Here is a 16,595-nt window from a genome sequence, read left to right as displayed (position 1 = left end):
TAATCCTGGTCTCTAAACTGCCTCCCCCTGGCCAGCCGGGGCGCCTGATGGAGGGGAAAGGAACTGGTTGGAATAACGTGTTCCTTCCACGCGCTACGTCCAACCAGGGAAACTCCCCCCTGTCAGGTGTAAAGGAGCAACTTGGACACTCAAGCATGAAGGAAGCATGAGTTAAGTCTGTTGCTCTCCCCAGGTTGGTGGAGGGTGTGTAGAGCCCAGGATCACATTAGATGATTGACACAGGGGTGAAAAATGGGTTACAAAATCGTGGGATAAAAAATATATTAAAAAAAAAAAAAACATATCTGGCTCATTGCTCTATTTATCTCTAAACGTTACAAATTACTACAAATGACTTGATCTCGCGTTGCAGAACTGTTCACTATGGTAATACAATCCTAAAGCTCTATTCATAGTCTGGATTTTCGGTGGTGAGGTGATCACCGAATGACGCCACTGAGCCGCGGTGAAGAGTAAACCACCGCCATGCACCGCCCCCCAGCCCTTCTTTCTGTTTTTACTCTGACTGGTGGTCACCTCACCACCGGAGCGGTGGTCACCTCACCACCGGAGCGGTGGTCACCTCACCTGCACCGGAGCGGTGGTCACCTCACCACCGGAGCGGTGGTCACCTCACCACCGGAGCGGTGGTCACCTCACCACCGGAAATCCAGACTATGAATGAGCCTTTAGTGAACTGGACTAAACTACTGAGCCACTGCTATGCCCTGTTGTCAGTCACTGTATGATAGAGGGTATGCGTGTGACATCATCACCATACCCAGAAGTTATGCGGGAACGCCTACTGGTTGGCATAAACTACTTTCTGGCCTAGACAGCCCATATACATCCAAACAGAAAAGTCCTATATCTGATTGCATTAAATGTCTTCAAACTACATTAAATTCACTTTGTAAGTCACTTTCCCACTCGATTTGCCACTCGATCTGCCATTCACTTTATGCCCTCTATAAGAGCATCTGCTAAATGCCTACATGTGGTCCTCCTCCAACCCCCCCCCCCCCCCCCCCCCCCCTCTCTCTCTCTCTCTCTCTCTCTCTCCCCCCCAACCGACAGGAGCGGCGGAGAAGAGCTCGAAGCACGGGGCGGAGGACCGCACCCAGAACATCATCATGGTGCTGAAGGACCGCATGAAGATCAGGGAGCGGAACAAGCCGGAGATCTTCGAGCTGATCCAGGAGGTGTTCGCACTGCAGAAGACCGTCCACGCCACGCAGATGAAGCAGATCAAGCAGAGCGTGCTCGACGGCACCTCCAAGTGGTCGGCCAAGATCAACATCGTCGGTGAGGAGGAGACTACTGGACCAGTGTTGTTTTTGGCGGCACATTTTGATTTTAGTTTTAGTCCCAGTCTTTTGAATAGTTTTCATTTAGTTTCAGTCACATTTTAGTCACCTGGAATGTCTTAGTGTTTATTCTAGTTTTAGTCGACTAAATATCATAATATTTTAGTCGACTAAATCTACCGTTGATTTAGTCGACTAAAATGTATTTTGGCAGGCCTTGATGCTGTCGTAATGACTGATTTTACACAACGCGACGCGTTGTGGGCTTGTAGATCTGCTATTTTCAGCATGCAAACAAGTGTAAAATGACTTACACTGGATCTCTTGTCCACTAGTCCCTTCCTAACATTTTAGTCTAGTTTTTATTTCTTGACGAAATTGTCAACATATTTAGTCTAGTTTTCATTTAGTTTCTATTTAGTTTTCGTCAGTGAAAAAAAGGTAGTCGACAAGCATTTTCGTCTTAGTTTTAGTCAACGAAAACAACACTGGGCTGGACATCTACTGGGTTTTCCCCAGAGGATGGACGGGACATCCCACACCGGGGATGAAGCATTCATTGTAACCTTAGAACACTAAACACTATGTGTAACGATAATAGTAACTGCATCGAAAAATCGATTTTAATTTCAAGAATATCGGAAGTATATCGAAATGAAACCAGCACCATTGACTATGTATCGTATACCGTATCGTTTTGCAATGCAAATAATCGATTGTGTCAACACTACATTTCTGTGCGTCGCATTTAGCAATTTTTTGAAGAAAAAAGGAAAAAGAGGGGTTTAATTACTTAGTTTAAAATAATATCAATGTATTCTATATAGTTACTGTAATTTAAAATCATTGAATCGGATTGTATATCATATCACCATATTGAACCGATATTTAATAACCATCCTTCTCTGTGATTGGCCAGTGGCGTTAATAACCATCCTTCTCTGTGATTGGCCAGTGGCGTTAATAACCATCCTTCTCTGTGACTGGCCAGTGGCGTTAATAACCATCCTTCTCTGTGACTGGCCAGTGGCGTAATAACCTAACCTGACGCTGCCAGATCCAAGAAGCTTGCTACACAAAATTGTTTCACAGCTTATTGGGATCTGGGATCGCGGAAGCAAATTCGATGACGGGGCTGTTCCTTTTTTTCAAGATACTTGGTAGATGATTGGATGGATTGGACCGTCTGTCTATCACCGTGTCGGCGTGCAAACACAACCAATCATATTGACGTGTTTATATCTTAGAGTATATATATTTATATACTCTATGGTTTATATAGCTTCACATCCGGTTTCGCACATATCCCGCCCTTAGCTCACGCTGATTGGTTAGACCACGGAGCTGTTCGGTGTTAGCTGAACTCCCTGAGAGATTCCAGATGGATGCTGTGTTGGGGAACATGGTTACCCAATACCGCCCCCATCTGGCAAAGTCAGGTTAGTAATTACCATCCTCCTCTGTGATTGGCCCAGTGGCGTGCGCCCAGGGCCTGCAGGCTAAGGACAAGACGGGCTCCAGTGACCCGTACGTCACCATCCAGGTGGGGAAGACCAAGAAGAGGACCAAGACCATCTATGGCAACCTCAACCCCGTGTGGGAGGAGAACTTCCAGTTGTGAGTACCTATACGACCATATATGGTTAACCCATTCTGACCTGAGATCAGATTTTAAAAAAAAACGTCTGTTTGAAAATGACAGTTTTCTGAAAAAGCTATGTTTCTATGTCAGTCTATAGCATACCTACAAGTTCGTAGCGCGCCACTCGGTGGCGCGCTATGAGCTTGTAGATCTGCTGTTTTTCAATAGCTAAAGCATAACATAATGCTAACACTTCCAGTCGTGAGTACCTACGACCATATATGGTTATAACCTGGGAGGAGAACTTCCTCTTGTGAGTCTACCTACCACTTCTGTGACAGTGTTTGACTTTGTCCTCCCCCTCTCCCCCCCCCCCCCCCCCCTCTCTCCTCTCTCTCTCCCCCCCATCCCTCTCTCCTCTCTCTCTCTCCCCCCTCCCTCTCTCCCCCCCCCCCCCCCCCCAGTGAGTGCCACAACTCGTCGGACCGCATCAAGGTGCGCGTGTGGGACGAGGACGACGACATCAAGTCTCGCGTCAAGCAGAAGTTCAAGCGGGAGAGCGACGACTTCCTGGGTCAGACCATCATCGAGGTGCGGACGCTGAGCGGGGAGATGGACGTGTGGTACAACCTGGGTGAGCCCCCCCCTTATCTGTTATAATGGTACAACCTGGGTGAGCCCCCCCCCCCCCTCCCCCCCTATCTGTTATAATGGTACATCCTGTTTAATGTGAAATACCCTGTATAAGTTACTCTGAGGACTAACTTGACCTGAGATCAGATATTCTAAAAATGTCTGTTTGAAAATGACAGTTTTCTGAAAAAGCTATGTTTCTATGTCAGTCGTTCTTTGATTTCTCAAAATAGCAGACCTACAAGCTCTCTATCTCTACCGCTAGCTGCTATAGCATAAACATGCAGTAACAGTTCCTGTCTGTCTCTACCGCTAGCTGGTATCATAGCATAAACCTGCAGTTCCCAACGCCAGCATATGCGTTCACTTTAAAAGACGGTGTTTGCCCCCCTTGTCTGTCTGTCTGTCTGTCTGTCTGTCTGTCTGTCTGTCTGTCTGTCTGTCTGTCTGTCTGTCTGTCTGTCTGTCTGTCTGTCTGTCTGTCTCCACAGACAAGAGGACAGACAAGTCGGCGGTGTCGGGGGCGATCCGGATGCACATCAGTGTTGAGATCAAAGGAGAGGAGACGGTCTCACCTTATCATGTTCAGTACACCTGTTTACACGAGGTCAGTGTGAGAGCGCACGCATGCACGCACGCACACAACGCACACATGCACACAACACACGTGCAATCCAATGATTCTTGCTTGATGTATTAACATGTGTTGTTCTGGCTTACTGATACTATAAATGCCTTAAATTGTGATTGTATGCACACGCTCACAATGCACTGACTGACATTCTGTGGTGTGTGTGCGTGCAGCACCTGTTCCAGTACACCACAGAGGAGCAGAACGGGGGCGTGGTTAAGATCCCCGACGCCAAGGGAGACGACGCCTGGAAGGTGTACTTTGAGGAGACGGCCCAGGAGATCGTAGACGAGTTCGCCATCCGCTTCGGAGTGGAGTCCATCTACCAGGCCATGACGTTAGTACAGTATCTATTGTTACGGGGTGGAGTCCATCTACCAGGCCATGACATCATTTGAAGTTTTTTGAGATTATGCTACTGATTAAGCATCCCTAGCTAGTATACATGTGTTGTCTTGTTGTGTTTTCCAGACACTTTGCGTGCCTGTCCAGTAAGTACATGTGTCCCGGGGTGCCGGCGGTCATGAGCACCCTGCTCGCCAACATCAACGCCTACTACGCCCACACCACCCAGTCCACCAACAACGTCTCGGCCTCCGACAGATTCGCCGCCTCCAACTTTGGCGTGAGTCCCTTCGATCCTGTCGTCCATCTGTCTCTCTCAACCCGCTGTTGCGTTCCTTCCTATAGTTGACTGGGGTCTGCAATGGTGTAGCAAAAGCCTAATATCTCGTAATATCTCCCCTAATGTCTGCGGAACACGCACAATAACGTGAATTCACACAACGGGGATGGTTTACCAGTCTAGTCAAGTGCCACGGTGGCGCAGTCTGTAGTGCTGTCACCTCCCAGCTAGAAGGTCCTGAGTTCGATTCCTGCTGTTGGCACGCTAGGGGCGTGTTCTCTCCTCCGCGTCATCGGCACCCATTCCCAAAATAAAAAATAAAAAAATAGTGCATCATTAGTGCAAATATGTAGCATGTAGTTGTGTTACAACTGTAAAAACACATGACATGTAGCTTTGTTACAAACGGCAGAGAGGACTCCATCCCCCCCAGGGCTCTATAAATGCTCTGCTCTCATGTTTGCATATCAGGCCTACCTCTATTTTAACCCCTCGAGGTATAGAAGCGCATGAACCAACCCAGCCAACCGGCCCTAGCTGTTGACTTTTAGTATCACGTGGTGACATGTGGTGGCTGGAAGGGAGGGCCTTTCACTGTCTCTGTTCTCCTTCTGGAAGGACAGCTTTATTTTGGGGTTTTTATTCTTCCAGAAGGACAGCTTTATTCTGGGTTTGTATTCTTCCAGAAGGAGAGCACGTGTTTTCATTCCATGTCCTTGTAGAAGCAGAGGTTTATACTGTAAATGGTAAACAGTGCATTTATATAGCGCGTTTATCCAAAATACTGTTTTTTTTTTTTTTTTTTTTTACCTGTCTGTGGAGAAAGAGAGGTTTATATTGTGTGTGCGTCCTACCTCTGTGGAGTTAGAGGTTTGACTGTTGTCCTTTCTTCCTATATCTGTAGAATTAGAGGTTAATTATGTTGTCTTTTCTTCTTTTCTCTGTAGAAGGAGAGGTTCGTCAAACTGCTGGACCAGCTGCACAACTCCTTGAGGATTGACCTGTCCATGTACAGGGTACTGACACACCTTTACTTTATTATTGTTGTATTTGCATTTTCTTTTTTTTTACATTTTTTAACTGTACACAGTCAAATATTCAATGACAACTGAGCTTGCTATATCCGTTATTACTTTTGTAAACTTCAGAATGTATACAATTATGATTGATTTGGCCTGTCATTTCTTTGTATATTTGGGTTATTTGTCATAATCTGCCCTGTGCAATTTTTGTTTACAAAGCCCCTAAAAGGCAAAACGGATTAAGTCATTTGTTGTATGTATTTGTTCGGGTGACGGATGTGCAATGTCAAACACACAAGTAAATTAATCACGATTATATGTACAGTATAACAATGGCTGCTCAGCTAATGTTTGGGTATGTTTCCTCCTCTCTGCCTCCTAGAATAACTTCCCTGTTTCCTCCTCCTCTGCCTCCTAGAATAACTTCCCTGTTTCCTCCTCCTCTGCCTCCTAGAATAACTTCCCTGTTTCCTCCTCCTCTGCCTCCTAGAATAACTTCCCTGTTTCCTCCTCCTCTGCCTCCTAGAATAACTTCCCTGTTTCCTCCTCTCTGCCTCCTAGAATAACTTCCCTGTTTCCTCCTCTCTGCCTCCTAGAATAACTTCCCTGCCAGCAGCACTGAGAGGCTACAGGACCTGAAGTCCACCGTGGACCTGCTCACCAGCATCACCTTCTTCAGGATGAAGGTGAGGGGGAGGGGGGTTAGAGAGAGGGGCAGCAGTGGCTCAGGGGTAGAGGGACCGTATGGGAACCACAACCATCCGTTGTGGTTCCCAGTTCATAATTGTACTCAGTTACTTTCCACCACTGTGTCTGTCTTCCAATATATCTCTCACGTTGCCGCTGCTACTAAGTAAGCTTAGTTAGTTACTAAGTTAGTTAGTTAACTTAGCTTAGATACATAATGTTATATCCAAGTTCCAACGCAAAGCGTCCTTAGGCATCAAACCCAGGCAGCACAAGCTTAACATTACCCTATACAAACTGAGGCCTCTGTGTGTGTGTGTGTGTGTGTGTGTGTGTGTGTGTGTGTGTGTGTGTGTGTGTGTGTGTGTGTGTGTGTGTGTGTGTGTGTGTGTGTGTGTGTGTGTGTGTGCGTGCGTGTGCACGTGTGTGTGTGCTCGCATACATCATATGGTAATACATCATATACCCGGTACAAAAAAAACAGTCCTCAAGATGCATACGTACGTATATATAAGCTAAGAACGTTAACAGTGGAAATTATGAAACTGTGCGTTTGCACTATAGAGTGGTATGTCTACATAAAATGCTATCTATAAGTTGAGCCTTACGCCTGTATAAAGTTTGGGCGGCTGTAGCTCAGGAGGTAGAGCAGGTCGTCCACTGATCTGTCAGAACTGCAGCCTCACTCCCAATCTTCCGCTGTAGTCTGAAAACCCACCTCTTCAGACTCCACCATGGCCCGTAGCACTTGCCCTAGCCTAGCCCCTAGACTTATACAATTTACAATTTACAATTTAGGCATTTAGCAGACGCTCTTAATCCAGAGCGACTTACATTTAAGCAAGAACAAAGCATGGGAATACATCACATAAAAAGCATTTATCATGAAACATGCGTAAGCTAAGAAAGTAACAGTGGAATATTTATATAGTGAAACTATACATACACTATACATATAAACTATACATCTTTACTACTATGCTATATATGTGTACTATGGCGTGCTATGACTACATACAATACAATTACAGTGCTGTCTACATAACATGCTATAAGTCTGTATCAAATGCTATATAATCCAACAGAAATGCTATCTAAGGGTTTAGGGTAAGTGCTAAGGGCCATGATGGAGTCTGAAAAGGTGGGTTTTCAGGCTACGGCGGAAGATTGGGAGTGATGCTGCAGTTCTGACTGCAATGGGAAGTGCTTGTTACGTAGACAGCACTAGAATTGCATTTGATGTAGTCATTGCACTTTATAGTACATATGTATAATATATAATATAGTATAGTATGTATAGTTTACATAGATACTCCACTGTTACGTTCTTATACATGATTCATGATAACTACTTTTTATATTATGTGATGTATGCCATGCTTTTGTTATTGCTTAATGTAAGTCGCTCTGGATTAAGAGCGTCTGCTAAATGCCTAAATTGTAAATTGTGGGTCAGCGGTTCGAATCCCAGCTCCTCCTGTCCACATGTCAAAGTGTCCATGGGCAATACACTGAACCCCGCCTTGCCTCCAGTGGTTGCCAATTGCACCGTTGGTGTGTGAATGTGGGAAGTGAGGAAACTGCAGGCGTTGACTGTTCGCCGCTTCACCTCCCAATGTACTGTATGAATGGATGCGGACCATTGTAAAGCGCTTTGAGTAAAGGGACGTAGTGAATAGAAAAGCGCTGTAAAAATGCAATCCATCATTATTATATGGTTGTCGAGGCTAGGTCAAGTGCTACGGGCTAAGATGGAGTCTGAAGAGGTGTGGTTTTCAGACTACAGCGGTAGTATTGTTTTCGTGTTCTGATGGTAGGCCTACTATATGCTGTGTTGTTTTTGGCAGCACATTTTGATTTTAGTTTTAGTCATATAGTCTCTTGAATAGTTTTCATTTAGTTTTTGTCACATTTTAGTCACCTGGAATGTTTTAGTGATAGTCTAGTTTTAGTTAACTAAAGCTACAGTTGATTTAGTCGAACAAAATGTATTTTGGACGTCATAATGAAAATAGCTGATACAAGCCCACACAAAATAGCTGATCTACAAGCCCACAACACGTCGCGCTGCGCCACGTTGTGAGCTTGCAGATCTGCTATTTTCAGCATGCAACTAATTGTAAAATGACTTATACTCAATCAATCATCATTCAATCTTTATTTATATAGCACGTATAAAAACAACCGAAGTTGACCAAAGTGCAAAGTGCTAGACAACAATAAACAGATTCAAATACAATACAGTGCCTAAAAAGGTTAAAATCAGTTCACATTAAAAGCAAGGGAAAAAAGGTGTGTTTTGAGAAGGGATTTGAAGATGTTAATTGATTGAGCAGCTCTAATATGGGGGGGAGGTGGTTCCAGAGCTTAGGGCTGCCACCGCAAAAGCGCGGTCACCTCTTGTTCTGAGGGTGCGTGATGTTGGCACGGTCAACAATGACTGGTCCGCAGACCTCAGAGCTCTGGTGGGGTTGTATTGGTGTATGAGTTCGGCCATATATGGGGGGGCCAGGCCGTTGAGGGATTTAAAGGTGAATAAAATAATCTTGAAATCGATTCTCTGTTTTATGGGGAGCCAATGGAGTGAAATTAAGACTGGTGTGATGTGGTCATATTTTTTGGTACCGGTGAGGAGGCGGGCAGCAGCATTTTGTACTAATTGGAGTCGTCTGAGAGAGGATTGGGGGAAACCATGATAAAGGGCGTTACAGTAGTCTAGTCTAGAGGAGATGAATGAGTGGATGACAGTTTTGAATTGTTTGAGGGGAAGGTAGGGTTTGATTTTGGCAAGTAGACGAAGATGGTAGAAGCTAGTTTTAACAACTGAGCTGATCTTTTTGTCAAAGTTGAAGTGGTTGTCGAATATAACGCAGAGATTTCTTGCTCTGGTATGGATGTTAGATGTAAGGGGGCCGAGGTTGGTGACAGAGGGGATGGGGTGTTGTCCAAAGATGATGATTTCAGTTTTGTTGTCATTAAGGTGAAGAAAGTTTGCGTCCATCCAGATTTTAATGTCCTCTAAACAGTTGGTTAAGGGGTTGAGTGAGTTATTGCTGGCGGATGTGAGTGGCATGTAAATTTGGACGTCGTCAGCGTAGCAGTGGAAGGAGATGGCGTGTTTGGAGAGGATGGGTCCGAGGGGCAGCATATATAATAAAAATATACTGGATCTATTGTCCACTATAGTCCCTTCCTAACATTTAGTCTAGTTTTCATTTGTTGACGAAATTGTCAGTATATTCAGTCTTAGTTTTAGTCATCATAGCTTAGTTTTCATTTAGTTTCCGTCAGTGAAAAAAGGTAGTCGACGAACAATTTTCGTCTTGGTTTTAGTCGACAAAAACAACACTGGTACTATGCTGTGTGTTGTGTTATCATGGTAGTATATTGTCATCGTGTTCTGAGGCTTCATACACACACAAAGAACACATGTTCCGTGCTCTGCCTGTGTTTGATGGCCGCCTTAATGCTTTTCCAATGGAAGTCACATGGTTTGACCAAACACTTGTGTTTATTGCACCCCCTCCCCCGCATTAAACAAAAATGTTTGGTCAAACCATGTGATTTCCATTGGAAAAGCATTGGGGCGGCCATGAAACACAGGCAAAGCACAGAACAGTTGTTCTTTATGTGTGTACGAAGCCTGATGCTACTATGCCGTGTGTTGTGTTATCATATTGTTATTGTTATCTGATGGTTCTCTGCTGTGTGTTGTGTTATCATATTGTTGTCGTTCTCTGATGGTTCTATGCTGTGTGTTGTGTTATCATATTGTTATCGTGCTTTGATGGTTCTATATGCTGTGTGTTGTGGTATCATATTGTTATCGTTCTCTGATGGTTCTATATGCTGTGTGTTGTGTTATCATATTGTTGTTGTTCTCTGATGGTTCTATGCTGTGTGTTGTGGTATCATATTGTTATCGTTCTCTGATGGTTCTATATGCTGTGTGTTGTGTTATCATATTGTTGTTGTTCTCTGATGGTTCTATGCTGTGTGTTGTGTTATCATATTGTTGTTGTTCTCTGATGGTTCTATGCTGTGTGTTGTGGTATCATATTGTTGTCGTTCTCTGATGGTTCTATGCTGTGTGTTGTGGTATCATATTGTTGTCGTTCTCTGATGGTTCTATGCTGTGTGTCGTGTGCGTTCAGGTCCAGGAGCTGCAGGCTCCGCCCAGGGCCAGTCAGGTGGTGAAGGACTGCGTCAAGGCGTGTCTGAACTCCACCTACGAGTACATCTTCAACAACTGCCACGACCTGTACAACCGCGAGTACCAGACGGACCCCGTAAGTCCCCCTGAAACCAAATGTGTTCATTACGCTCTCAAGAGTTAAATATCTATAATATAACATTTAGCTGCATGCATGGGACAACCTGAAACCCCCTCAAGGACCACTGGTTTAAAACCAATGCTCTATACAACCCAGAGTACTTTCAATTTATTTTTATTTATTTTTCTATCTTTGTGTGTGTGTGTGTGTGTGTGTGTGTGTGTGTGTGTGTGTGTGTGTGTGTGTGTGTGTGTGTGTGTGTGTGGCCTCTGTAAAATCTGAATCCCCCCCGCCCCATTTCCCCTCACTGTATATGTATATTTTCCCTTTTTGCTTCCTATATGATGAATTCCTGTTCTGTTCTTTAGCTACATAGAAGTGTCTATTTGTATGTCTCTAAATGTTTTGATGAATTGAACAATGTGGACCCTGTTGTAAACAAGTGTAATGCTTAATTGGGTCGTCCACTCACAGTTAACAGTCTTTGTATTGAGTTTGTGCTTAAAATGTACTGTAAATTCTACAAACTGTTAATACATATTTCAATCAATCAATCAATCAATCTGTGTGTGTGTGTGTGTGTGTGTGTGTGTGTGTGTGTGTGTGTGTGTGTGTGTGTGTGTGTGTGTGTGTGTGTGTGTGTGTGTGTGTGTGTGTGTGTGTGTGTGTGTGTGTGTGTGTGTGTGTGTGTGTGTGTGTGTGTGTGTGTGTGTGTGTGTGTGCGTGCGTGCGTGTCTCTCTCTCCCCCTGCAGGCCAAGGTGGTCCCTCCAGACGAACAGGGTCCGACCATCAAGAACCTGGACTTCTGGTCCAAACTCATCACCCTCATAGTGTCCATCATAGAGGAAGACAAGAACTCCTACACGCCATGTCTCAACCAGTGAGTCTGTACCCTCTGGTACCCCTAACTAACCCCTCTGGGGCCCCTAACTAACCCCTCTGGGGCCCCTAACTAACCCCTCTGGTACCCCTAACTAACCCCTCTGGGGCCCCTAACTAACCCCTCTGGGGCCCCTAACTAACCCCTCTGGTACCCCTAACTAACCCCTCTGGTGCTCCTAACTAACCCCTCTGGTGCTCCTAACTAACCCCTCTGGGGCCCCTAACTAACCCCTCTGGTACCCCTAACTAACCCCTCTGGTGCTCCTAACTAACCCCTCTGGGGCCCCTAACTAACCCCTCTGGGGCCCCTAACTAACCCCTCTGGTACCCCTAACTAACCCCTCTGGTGCTCCTAACTAACCCCTCTGGTGCTCCTAACTAACCCCTCTGGGGCCCCTAACTAACCCCTCTGGGGCCCCTAACTAACCCCTCTGGTACCCCTAACTAACCCCTCTGGTGCTCCTAACTAACCCCTCTGCTACCCCTAACTAACCCCTCTGGTGCTCCTATAACTAACCCCTCTGGTACCCCTAACTAACCCATATGGTACCCCTAACTAACCCCTCTGGTACCCCTAACTAACCCCTCTGGTACCCCTAACTAACCCCTCTGGTACTCCTAACTAACCCCTCTGGTGCTCCTAACTAACCCCTCTGGTGCTCCTAACTAACCCCTCTGGGGCCCCTAACTAACCCCATCTGGGGCCCCTAACTAACCCCTCTGGTACCCCTAACTAACCCCTCTGGTGCTCCTAACTAACCCCTCTGGTACCCCTAACTAACCCCTCTGGTGCTCCTAACTAACCCCTCTGGGGCCCCTAACTAACCCCTCTGGGGCCCCTAACTAACCCCTCTGGTACCCCTAACTAACCCCTCTGGTGCTCCTAACTAACCCCTCTGGTACCCCTAACTAACCCCTCTGGTGCTCCTAACTAACCCCTCTGCTACCCCTAACTAACCCCTCTGGTGCTCCTATAACTAACCCCTCTGGTACCCCTAACTAACCCATATGGTACCCCTAACTAACCCCTCTGGTACCCCTAACTAACCCCTCTGGTACCCCTAACTAACCCCTCTGGTACTCCTAACTAACCCCTCTGGTGCTCCTAACTAACCCCTCTGGTGCTCCTAACTAACCCCTCTGGGGCCCCTAACTAACCCCTCTGGTACCCCTAACTAACCCCTCTGGTACTCCTAACTAACCCCTCTGGTGCTCCTAACTAACCCCTCTGGTACCCCTAACTAACCCCTCTGGTGCTCCTAACTAACCCCTCTGGTGCTCCTAACTAACCCCTCTGGTGCTCCTAACTAACCCCTCTGGTACCCCTAACTAACCTCTCTGGTGCTCCTAACTTACCCTCCTGTCTAAACCAGTGAGTCTGTACCACTCTGCTATGAGTGCTATCCCGGACGACCGTTGAGCCGATTCTACTCTATGGCTCCGAGACATGGATACTTTCAAATAAACTAGAGAAACGGTTGGATGGCACTTACACCCGCCTTCTAATGGGAGCGCAAAATCTGTCTCGGAAGAGCCACCCGTCGACTGATCTAATATGCGGCAACCTTCCCCGTGTTTCTTCACTGGTCCGATCCAGAAGAACACAGTTTGCCGGGCCACTGCTACAGAGCTGACAATGAGGTTATATCTTCCCTTCTTCTCTGGAGTCCTGCCTCAGGGCTGACCAGAGGTAGAAAACTGTCGTTCCTTGATGTCATCGCTATAGTGACACAAGCATCAGTCAGCAGGAACTGGGGATGGCAATACAGGACCGGGAAGTCTGGCGTGGCATTGTGAAATCCACGATTTCTACCGCGGTCGAAAAATGATGATGATCCCTAACGTTTACTTGAGTAAAATCAACAATGTGAGTACATGTGTTGAGATTCCCTGAATAGAGTTCCTCTGCTGAACACTTGTAGGCATTGTAGGCTAATCACTACGAAGATTTACACCCCCCCCGGAAGACTGCCGGAAGTACAATTTTAACTCAATGGCTCGAGCCTAGCCTAGCCTAGCCTCAGACCTCAAATTTGAGGTACGGGCTGACGCACGTGACGTCATGAACGTCTGTCCACATCCATGAAAGTGCTGCAGTTCAACATTTCGCCAGTAGGTAGTGGCAGCTTCAACGTTGGATAGCCTTACTGGGGGTTTGAATAATACCAGTAAGGTGAGGGTGAGGGTCGGGCCATAATGTTCGTTCGGGCCTGTTGAGAACTCTAGTTTTCGCCGGCTGCACTAATAACTTTGGGGCGTTTAGAGTTTGAATGGACAGGTATCAGTCAAAAGAGATTTAACCCTTTAACGTCTCAGGTTAACCCTTTCCTCTCCTCTCAGGTTCCCTCAGGAGCTCAACGTGGGGAAGATCAGCGCGGAGGTGATGTGGAACATGTTCGCCCAGGATATACGATATGCCATGGAGGGTGAGTTAGAGAGAGAGAGAGAGTGAGAGAGTGTGTGTGTGTGTGTGTGTGTGTGTGTGTGTGTGTGTGTGTGTGTGTGTGTGTGCGTGTGCGTGTGCGTGTGCGTGTGCGTGTGCGTGTGCGTGTGCGTGTGCGTGTGCGTGTGCGTGTGCGCGCAAATGTGTCTATATTTCACCATAACTCAATTAACTTGAAAGTGTTATACAATACAAGAATAGAGTGTATGAGTGAGGGACTATTGCAACTAATGTGTTTCAGTGTCACTATGAGGAATATATTTATCATGTTTCAGTTATGACTTTTGGACAAAAAAGCACATGTGAAACGGGGAATCAAGGTACATTTTGTGACGTGAAACACTTGGCAGGGAATATAACTGGACTGGAGAAGAGAGAAGCCATGAACCGATCATCACAGAACATGTTTTGTTTCATGTATGAGAGAGAGAGAGAGGGAGGGAGGACATGCAGAGGGAAGCGAGGGAGCGAGCATCAGTGATGATGGAATGCCTCTCTCTCTCTCTCTCTCTCTCTCTCTCTCTCTCTCTCTCTCTCTCTCTCTCTCCCCCCCCCCCCCCTCAGAGCATGAGAAGAACAGGCTGTGTAAGAGTGCTGACTACATGAACCTCCACTTCAAAGTGAAGTGGCTTTACAACGAGTACTGCAAAGACCTGAGTACCTTCCAGAAGCATGTACCAGAGTACCCCGCGTGAGTATATTACTCCCTCTATACAACGAGTATTACTACCTCTATACAACGAGTACTGCAAAGACCTGAGTACCTTCCAGAAGCATGTACTAGAGTACCCCGCGTGAGTATATTACTCCCTCTATACAACGAGTATTACTACACAACGAGTACTGCGAGGAGTAATCTGAGTATTAATACTTCTATACAATATACACACAGACACGACCACAATCTGTTGATAGTGACCATAGTTTCTCTCTTCAGGACTGTATGATGTATTTCTGTAGTGTAAATGTATTCACCACAAGGTCACACTTGTGAACTGCTTTCACTTCATGGGCTTCAGTCCATGGGGACACTTCATGGGGCTTCAGTCCTACATAGACTTCTATTGGTCACTTCATGGGGCTTCAGTCCAATGGAGGCTCTCCTACATAGACTTCTATTGGTCACTTCATGGGGCTTCAGTCCAATGGAGGCTCTCCTACATAGACTTCTATTGGTCACTTCATGGGTCTTCAGTCCAATGGCGGCTCTCCTACATAGACTTCTATTGTTCACTTCATGGGGCTTCAGTCCAATGGCGGCTCTCCTACATAGACTTATATTGGTCACTTCATGGGGCTTTAGTCCAATGGAGGCTCTCCTACATAGACTTCTATTGAGACTGGGGAAAACCAACTGGGACAAGTCCTGGACCGGAAGTAGGCAGCAATGCATTGGCCCCAGGCAGCAGCCCAGCTTTAATGATCTTAAATCTCTTTATTTTAGATTGGTCATTGGTTGGTCTGCTCATCATAACATGCTCTCTCTCCTCATCGGTCACTTTGCAGCTGGTTCGAGCCGTTCGTCATCATGTGGTTGGACGAGAACGAGGAAGTGTCCAGAGACTTCCTGCACGGAGCCTTGGAGAGGGACAAGAAGGACGGGGTAAGGATTGATGGGTTTGGTTGAATGCTTGATTCTTTTTTTTTACCCCAGGGGCTCACGGGGGACAGGGAGGAACTTCTTATATGGTCAGCACACTTTATAGTAGGGAGGATTATCCAAAAAATAAGAACAAATAAATGATATTTGAATTTAGTGAAATCACTGAATATACCTTTAATCCAATATGCAACGCTGCCTACATTGTCTTATTACCTTTGGAGCCTAAGTATGTGCAGCTTTGATTCACGGAAATGCTTTTTTGTTGTACAGAAAAACATGCCGCCATTACAATGAGAGACAAAGACGGCCTCCACAGCATGTTGTAGTCCAAACAAACCGCTCGTTCACTTGCATTGAACTCAGTTTCCCAGAAGCCCTAGCAGCCCAGAGCATGGATTGATTTACGGTTTCGTCATCAAATTACACTCCGATGGCCCAGGCCGTAGCGTAACGGTCTGGGCACCGGACTGGTAATCCAGTCGCAGTGTGCCGCGGGTTCGACTCCCGGACCCGACACGGCCTTTACTGCATGTCATCCCCCCACCTCTCTCCCATTTCCTGTCAGCCTACTGTCTGTCCCTTCAAAAATCAATAAAAGGCGTAAGCCGCAAAAAAAAAAAAAAAAAAAAAAAATTACACTCCGATAAGAATCTGAGGCCTAGTGATCGATCATACAGTTCAACCCGTAGAGCCTGACAGATGCTCTGTCGTATGCATTTGGTATCAGGTGACGAAAATTGCCGATAAAAATAGCCTTTTTCGGATTGTCATCTGACATTTTGTATTGCTGTATCTGTGTGGTGGATGTTAGTGTTTGTTGGGATGGTGTTTCCCCTGCAGTCTTGCAACAGTCAAGCTCCAAAAACTAGCTGACATGCACATACACAAACACCCACACGCATGCA

At 46.0% G+C, this 16,595-nt stretch overlaps 1 protein-coding gene across 1 annotated transcript in view; it reads left to right on the top strand.

The window, feature by feature from the left end:
- The window catches only part of LOC310870689 (protein unc-13 homolog A-like), a gene marked incomplete at its 3' end in the record, with an annotated part of 68,087 nt that overhangs the window by 42,254 nt on the left and 9,238 nt on the right, over window positions 1–16,595 (top strand). The window contains 13 exon segments of the mRNA XM_083781961.1: window positions 1,078–1,305; window positions 2,783–2,924; window positions 3,354–3,523; window positions 4,014–4,129; window positions 4,327–4,490; window positions 4,625–4,778; window positions 5,726–5,794; window positions 6,397–6,486; window positions 10,642–10,776; window positions 11,515–11,642; window positions 13,985–14,070; window positions 14,652–14,778; window positions 15,594–15,690. Coding sequence (XP_083638087.1) covers window positions 1,078–1,305; window positions 2,783–2,924; window positions 3,354–3,523; window positions 4,014–4,129; window positions 4,327–4,490; window positions 4,625–4,778; window positions 5,726–5,794; window positions 6,397–6,486; window positions 10,642–10,776; window positions 11,515–11,642; window positions 13,985–14,070; window positions 14,652–14,778; window positions 15,594–15,690 — 1,706 coding nt within the window.

Source organism: Protomyctophum parallelum (genome assembly GCF_964188405.1).
Source record: "Protomyctophum parallelum genome assembly, chromosome: 14".
NCBI classification, from domain to species: domain Eukaryota; kingdom Metazoa; phylum Chordata; class Actinopteri; order Myctophiformes; family Myctophidae; genus Protomyctophum; species Protomyctophum parallelum.
The sequence above is the reverse complement of the archived record's forward strand: the minus strand, read 5'-3'. Positions and strand labels throughout refer to the sequence as shown.